The following is an 8,199-nucleotide window of genomic DNA, read 5'->3' as shown; positions in this document are numbered from 1 at the left end:
ACTACATATGACAGTAACCTAATCTGGATTTAATTTGGTGGTATGTAACTGGATTAGAATCTCAATGTGAAAGTAAACTGATATGAAATTAACTGGATTCACCTTTTGTTTTTATTTAGGCAGAATTGGGGTTGACATCATTGGATATAAACTGGAACTTGTTGGTTTGCAAATTGCTCCGAAATGATGTCTTTGTGAATTGGAATATATACTGTGTTATTATGACCATCTATTTATGTAGATCTAGTGGAAAGAATATTTCTTAAATTGGTGACTGAATGAAATTACAGGATCACAGATTGATGAGAGGATGGGCTGACTGAAAGGGGGTACGGGAGGAGGAAGTCTCAGATCAAAACCCCTAAGGCCTGTGAGAGGAAGATAGCTGCCTCCTCCTCTAACTCGTTGGTGCTGCCTTTCCATCTCTGTCTAGCAGTATGCAAATACTTGTTATCTCCTCCTTGCTTGTATGTTGCAAGCCCATCCCTCTGGAGCCTCTCTAAAGCCAGCTTCCAGAAATTAAGGATCTAGGCAGTGATGATGGTGATGATGATAAGAACCACAACAAATCATTTCTCCATCTTTTCAGAGAAGGGCAAGCCTGCATCTCTGGAATAGTTGGGTAAAAGCCGAGCAGCGGTCTTTCATGTGATAAAAGCTGGCTGGGCTGTTTGTGGTCTTGCTGTCAAGACTCAAGTGGAAAATTGCTTTGCACACTGTAGTGAACACAAGTGCTTTGTCACGTTCCTCTGCCTCACACTGTCTGATTCCCCCACCTCCGTATTTGAGTCTGTCAGGGTGGGACTTGGCAGAGTCCGCTTTCCAGCCCAAATACCACGGGTCTGGTTTCTCCTCTGCTAAGTCTTGAAAAGGAAGGCAAGCAGTTGCTGAATGTTGGGAGGGGTTTGTTTTCAGTCTAGCAGACTATTCCATAGAGGTGAGAAATTTCTCCAGTCTCCTATCACGCTGACCACTTGGCTGGCTCACAGTTGTTAGAGGTTTGTTGGGTTATTTCTGCCAAACAACACACTTTAATCCAGACATTTGTAATTTATTCCCTCAAATACAGTATTGTAAGAGACATGTACATAGTGAAAATCATACACTTATATATAATGTACACAAAGAAACTTTTTTCCCCTTCTGACTGACGAAACAGTAGCACACCAATTTGAGAGACTAGCTCTGTTTATTACTCTTTATTTAATCAGGTTTGTCATATAACAGATAAATAGACAAAAAAAAAATGCAGTAGCTTTTGTTTTTATTTATTTGATTGTGTTTTTTTTTTTTGACAAAGTTAGAAACGTACAGTAGTTGCATTTGCTGGGTTTTTGTTGACTACCCTTTTTAAATGGATGACTTGGGTCCACTATTTTGGGAATCCTCCTGAAACCTTTCGCTGCAGTGTGCTAGTATATTTGCAAACACCTCCCAAAGGTGTAACTCAGTCAACTTTGTAAACCTCATTGGTTACATGCAACATCTCCACTCTGCACAGCTAATTTTCTACGAGACTGAGACCAGAGATTAATTATGGTGTCTCCATGACATAAACTCCGTTGACCTTAAGCCTCTGTCATGATCTTGGTGATGATAACTGGCCTGATTACTAATTTCATTCACATGCCTAGCTCTGCCCAGTTCCCATTACCGTTCATCTGATCCACCTGCTTCAGCCTCTATATAACCAGCCTTTGGACCAATCATTAGTACCAGATTATTCAAGTTTGTGGTGAGAGTTATCTAGAATACCTGACTGTTTTTGATTACCTGAGCCTGACCAGTTCTGCCTCTGGACCTCTGAACGTGTCTGTCCCTGTTCTGATCTGGTTGCCTGACCTGTCCTCGGACTTCTGCTGGATTCTACCTTTGTACCGAACCTGGAACTGATTTCTGACTCTGACCTGGATTTCCCTTCGGTACCTCTTAAGTTCTCTGATCTCCTGATCCTGACTCCTGTGCAACTTCTCGACACCGGCTTTGGCTCTGCTCTCTGGATTATCCTGCCTTACTTCTTTCTACTCAGGTCTGATCTCCTGCCTTTCATCTGACCTCCAGGACTACACCATCTGGGACTCTCTGGGCGGCGCATGCCGTGTCTTGTTGGCAGCCGTCAAGCTGGAACCAATCTCATCCTCTGGGAACGGACTGAACTTTAAGTCCAGAGGTTCCTGCCTTAGACACCGTCTTGGTTTTCTTCTGCTACATATTAAAAAAATATTTTGTTAAACCTTACTGTCTCTCCACCTTGAATATTAGGTCCTCTTGTTCTGGGTCTGACAGCCTCTTTGGAACTAATTTGGTCATTTTGAAATTTTTGAAGGATGACAATGTAAATGAGCTGTAACACCCTCAGCCAGAAGCTTTACAAGGTCTTTTATTTTTAGTCTGGGAATAATATACAGATTTCACAACAAATACAAGCACCACAGGAAGGAAGAATCCATCTTCTCCCTGACCAGTATATTACTGGATATTGTGTATATCCTAAAATACACTGCAGACTGGCATGACAACTTTAGAAGTTGGATGAAAAAGATTAGTATTATAAAAAAAGACATTTTTTGGGATATGTTCCCTGATCTCTCTTTTTATTTTTACGTTGTGGATTTTTTTTTGCCAAGATATCACAAAACTAAGCAGAGTGTTTATGGATATTGCTTAAAATACACCCATTGGTGCCACAGTTCAACTCAAGTTATAGTAAATCAACCAGAATAGAAGCACATCATAAGATTTACTTTTTTTTTAACTGTTAAAAGTCAGTCCTCTTACTTTATGGTATGCAACTTTAGACTTTGAAGAAAGTAAAAAAAAATCTCCTTTCTTTTATTGTTTAACATATAGAAATAAGTTTGGTAATCCTAATTTAACTGAAAAGGAAACATAATAGCTGTGTTTTTTAAAGTGTATTTAGAAATCTGGTCTCAGCTGGTAAACACTTTAGCAAAGCCTGCAAGCAAAAAGGTAGCAAAATCCAAACTTTCTGCTCAGCTTCTCCACATTACTGTCTGAAATCTTAAATCTCACAGCAATAAAAAAAAAAAATCACAGTGAACACTCTGCTATGCCAAGCACATGCTGTTGCTCCAACAATTACAGGCATGACTTCTATTGAGAAAGCAGACTCTAACTTACCACCAGTTGCCACAGTGATTTCACGCAGGAGATGTCCATAAAACGGGAAATCGAAGGACAGATTAACTCTCTGAATGGAAAAACAGACAGATGGTTTAAGTCAGAAAAATAAAGGTAACAGAAAATCAAAGCAGAAACTACTTTTTATCTTAAATACAACAGAGAATAAAGACCAGAGAGTAAATGGGGAAAAGTTAAGCGAAGAGGGGGCGCTTTTTTAATACAGGAAATAACTGATGGTCTGTGGCACACATTTCACAAGATTATGTGAAACAAAGATAAATCTTGGCAGTAAAATGTTTTGCTTCTAGAAGAGTAAATAAAGTATTTATTAATAGGTTGATAAGGAGATAAACTATAATGTTTTAAATACTGTTTCATTAAGTTACATTTAAGATAGTAATGAATCTGGATACAAAATAATTCAATATCACTGATTAATAACTTATCATCAATTAGCAAAATAACTTAAGTTAAATATTTTCTTGTAAATGTAAAAAATATTTGGTGAAATATTTGGAATCCTTTTTATATTTGGGTTACCTGACATTGTCTTCTTACATAAAATCAGACTCACATTTATTCGATTGTATAAAACATGTAGCTTTATTTACTGAGGTGATTCTGTGAACTGTAACCTTTGTTTTCTGTTTTTAGGAGTGGGACTAGGTTTGGTTTTCATCAAACATCCCATTCAGAACAACACTGGCAGAATTTCACCCAGCTCGGCTCGCTACATCATCAGATATCAGAAGTTTCTATCTTGCTCTCTTTTCAACCCAATGGTTTTACTGTGCAAGTCAAGCTGTTTTGTTTAATGCGGTAAGCAGAATGACAGGGTATGTGTTGCTGGGTCCACCAGATCCTCTAGATTTCTTCCCAGTCTGGCAAGAACAATCACCTGATTCAGGAGCTGTGACTGGATGATGGTCGCTTTCAGCGTTACTTCCATCTGTCCAGGACCAAGTGAGGTCCCGCATCGGCAGACAAATCACAAGATGTATTTTCATCAGTGGGCACTGCATTCCAGATTATATAACCATTTGAGATTTAACTATTGGAGCTAAAATACCATTTAATATTTATCAACTTATCAAAGAATATCAGAGAAGATTATGCTCACATACCACAGTTATGGGCTGCACCATTTTAAATATGTCACAATAACTGCCAGAGGCCATCATGAAGATCGGCAGCTGCAATAAATACTGTAACTACATAGCCCTCCGTTAGTAGTTTTGTGGTAAACCGTCCTGAATCTCACAAACTGTGTCAGCTTAACTTTGCAGAAATCATCTGGTAGAGCTGGCCTTATCATGTTTTGTTTTCTGACTTCTACCAGCCATTTTTTCCTGTGTCTGGGCCAAGGTTTTGGCAGGTGGTGGGTCTGGAAAGGAGTATGTTCTGCTAAGCTTAAGGCAGTTTCTTAGGATTTTTACTGCCCATTACAATGAACTGAAACATTTCCCCTCTGTCACGCCTCAGATCAGTCCAACACAGATGGTTTTCCCTTCTCAGTGAATCATCCAGGATTTCCATATATCCATATATCTCCCTGTTGAGTGAGGCTATTTACTTATCGATTTGTCAAACCAAGCCAAAGTTGGAGAATAAGCCAAAATAGTTCAAATGTCTTCTTTCAGCAGGAATATATCATCCTTGAATGAGTAAAGTTAAACCCATCATTATAACAGACTGAAAGCAGAGGAGCAGAAAGCACAATGAGGGACTCTATTCTGTCTCCTCTCCAACTATTGTTCACTCAGGTTACTTCCTTTCTCCCTGCTGTCATGCTGCTCTGTCTCCCTGGTCGGCGGCTGCTGACTTATGTGACTTTATCAGTATGCAGCTCACATGGGTCACCTGCCTGCACCGACTTGGAGGGAGGGCTTTAAACTAGCAGCAGATAAGAATTTAAACTGCATGGAAAACAACAGCTTTTTTTGGTCTTTTAGTGCTGGAATATGAAAGATAAATCCATAAAGATCCAATCTGAGTTCATATAGTAGAGATTTATATGCTGATTTGTCCAGCGAGGAGGAGGCATTGAGAATTGTCATCAGAGAGCAATAGCTTGAAGATGTAAGAAACTGGCATCTGATGTATAGATTTTAATGTTCTTTGAAGAAAGCCCAATCTCACTTTAATTCACCACCTTGACTAATTAACATTTTATGTTTGACAGCATTGACATGTCAAAAATGATAGTCAAAATATTAAAATCCTATTCGCAACAGGAAAACAGTTTCTCGAACGTGTAGAAAAACAATGTCCTCTTTTATTAACTACGGAGCTTCCTGCAAACAGGATCTGCAGTTTTTGCTATGTGTGTTTCTGTGCTGCAAATAAGCAGAATAGTTGCTTTTTTTAATACTGCAAAAAATGTAAATCTAAGTAAGTCAATTTTTCTTAAAATGAGTGCATCTTTTCTTCAATTAAGCAGACAAGGGAGTCATTTTGCCAATGGAATAAGACAATTTACATGTAAAATAAAAAAAAAAACACATGCAGTCTCTTATTTCAAGTGCATAATAACTAACTACCTTATTTTAATGGTAAAACTGCTCATTCCATTGGCAGATAATCTTATTTTCCTACTCAAATTAAGGGTAAATACAGTTATTTTAAGAAAATTTTACTCAATTTAAGAACGTTTTTGCAGTGTATATATTAGGGCCATTATGCCATCAACATTCATTCATTCATAGTACCTTCCGGTTTTGTCGGTGTGACATACATTTTTAAAAGAATTGACTCCTGTTATAGAAAGCTGCCTGTTTTTGTCGATACTACATAGATTTTTTATTGCTTGCCTCTAAAATAGTCAAAGTCTTTAGGTGAAGTCACTCGCTGGTTTTTACTAAAGCTAAGAAATTAATTGCATTTTCAATATAATCGCAATTTACAATATATGAAATCTCAGTCACAGAATCACTTAATTTCGGTTATGTTGCATGTTACGAGAGTAAGACATTAACTGTCTGACCCCAGCCCTTCAGGTGACAGTAAAACACTTTAAGAGGATTTGTCAACAAATATAAGGGAAAAATGCAGCTATTTCTTTGATCAAAGCTAGGAACAGAAAAGTCCTGTGATAGTGGACTCTGGACAAGAGCTCTCAAGGTCACCCTGGGCTAAATATCTTTATGATTGTGGCAAGGGCGGGGAAAATCAATATAAAATTAAAATAAAATAAAAAATTATAAAAAAATTGCAACTTTTAATTTTTGCAGAATTGTGCAGCCATCTCATAATGCTTTTCCTGTTAAGTTTCTTTGGTTCTGCTTTAACTTATTTTTGCATGAATGTGTTATTAAACATTTTTGCAGATATTAATCAAGCTAAAGAGAATCTTTCTTTGACATTTGACAGATCGAATGTGTTACATGGTCATAATCATGATTAACTCTCCACTGCTCCAGTGTTGATTTACACCGTCACTCTGACATCAAGCAGGCAGGTCTTCAGGGAACCTGTTCCTTCTTCATCTTGATAATGTGTAATTTATGAGTCTTGTTCAGGTTTCTCTTTATACAACCCAAGATTTTTCTATTTTTATCGGACATGTTCTCTTATTTTGCACTTTTATCATATAATGATATTGGGAGTAGCCTACACTGAAGTTTAATTATGTTGTTTTATTATTGCAAGGGACCTGCATGTTATTCAAAAGTATTTCAATTATTCCATATAATGTGTCATAGATTAATTTAAATAATTGCCAGTTGCCAATTGTTAAATACAGCCTACATATAGTGTAACACAGTTGACTTATCAATAGAGAAAGGTGGAGTAGACAACAAATTCTGTTTCAACGTATCCCTACTGAAGTAAAAAGTAAAAATTATCAACTAAAAAACTTACTAAAGTAAGAGTAAAAAGGTTTTTGGTAAAAAGCCTATTTCAGCATTGAGTGACTACTAATAACATTTCATTTAGTATTTAAAAAATCTATTTTCAAGCAGAAACAAATTTTAGTACATTTTTTGAAAGAATAAGAAAAGAAAAAAAAATGTGGTTGAAAATAACTCCAGACAGGAAAACACAAACATACATAATTAACACTTACAGTAATTACAGTTGGGAATATATAGATATTTACTGCAATCATTTAACCTTCAATTACAACAGCAGGCTATGCAGATTAGAAAACAATGTCTAAATTAATAATCCTTGTTTCTTTACAAGCTAATAACTTACATTTTCTATTTCAGATGTGCTTTTTTTAAAACAAGCTTATTCTTTATTCAATGATTATACTGATACTGTAGGAGTAGCTGTAAATCTTAATAATACTATTAATAAAACTCGTTTTCAAACATAAGTCCTGCAAATGTAACTAGTCAATACGGACCTCTGGTCATATCTACTTTACAAAATTATACATATTTCTATTATCTTTCAACACTTTGTTAGATTTAAACTACATGTCAACATACTGTATTGGGATATTGTGTAAAAGTCCAACACAAAGTAAGTTACTATGAAGTAAGTGGAATTTGACACAAAACCCCTTTTCTACAACTATGGGCTGTTTTGAGGGATTATCATCATAAGGGTTTAATAAAACAAAGCGTGCCATAATTTTCATGTTTATGCTTGTACAAACATCTGTACAAAACTGCTCTATGTTATGTCGTCGTACAACTTTAAATATGTTGTCCAAGTCTGTAGTTGTAAACTGTCACTTTGTGAAAAACCTCAAGGGTTATAAAAACAATGAAAATACTTTGATACTCTGCAAGACAGAACTATGGGCTTAAATAACATATAGCATCCATTAGATTGCTCATCAGGCTGTTGTTGACTTACCGCCGCCTGCCTGTGTGTGTTGGATAGAATCCCATGGATCTTTACTTTGTCCTTCTCCATCTGTTCAATATTTACCCACAAGTCTTTGCTCATAGGATCTGAGGGGCCGTATGTTTTTGATGTGTAGTAGTTGTGATCCATGTCCTCCTACAGGAATGACAAAGCAAAGAAAGGTTTGAGATTTGAGTTTATGTAATAGCATGAACGTAAAACAAAGTGCTTTGCTACATAAATAAGCTCTGACTT

At 36.6% G+C, this 8,199-nt stretch overlaps 1 protein-coding gene across 1 annotated transcript in view; it reads right to left on the bottom strand.

Moving 5' to 3' along the window:
• Positions 1–8,199, bottom strand: part of plxdc2 (plexin domain containing 2) — a 100,922-nt gene that overhangs the window by 40,142 nt on the left and 52,581 nt on the right. The window contains exons 3-4 of the mRNA XM_015377473.1: positions 7,954–8,100; positions 3,142–3,211 (exon numbers count right to left, since the gene is read on the bottom strand). Coding sequence (XP_015232959.1) covers positions 3,142–3,211; positions 7,954–8,100 — 217 coding nt within the window. The remainder of the gene's footprint in view (positions 1–3,141; positions 3,212–7,953; positions 8,101–8,199) is intronic.

The sequence above is a fragment of the Cyprinodon variegatus genome, unplaced genomic scaffold, assembly GCF_000732505.1.
Source record: "Cyprinodon variegatus isolate N-32 unplaced genomic scaffold, C_variegatus-1.0 Scaffold154, whole genome shotgun sequence".
In the NCBI taxonomy this organism is placed as follows: Eukaryota; Metazoa; Chordata; class Actinopteri; order Cyprinodontiformes; family Cyprinodontidae; genus Cyprinodon; species Cyprinodon variegatus.
This window is presented reverse-complemented; position numbering and strand designations above follow the sequence as displayed.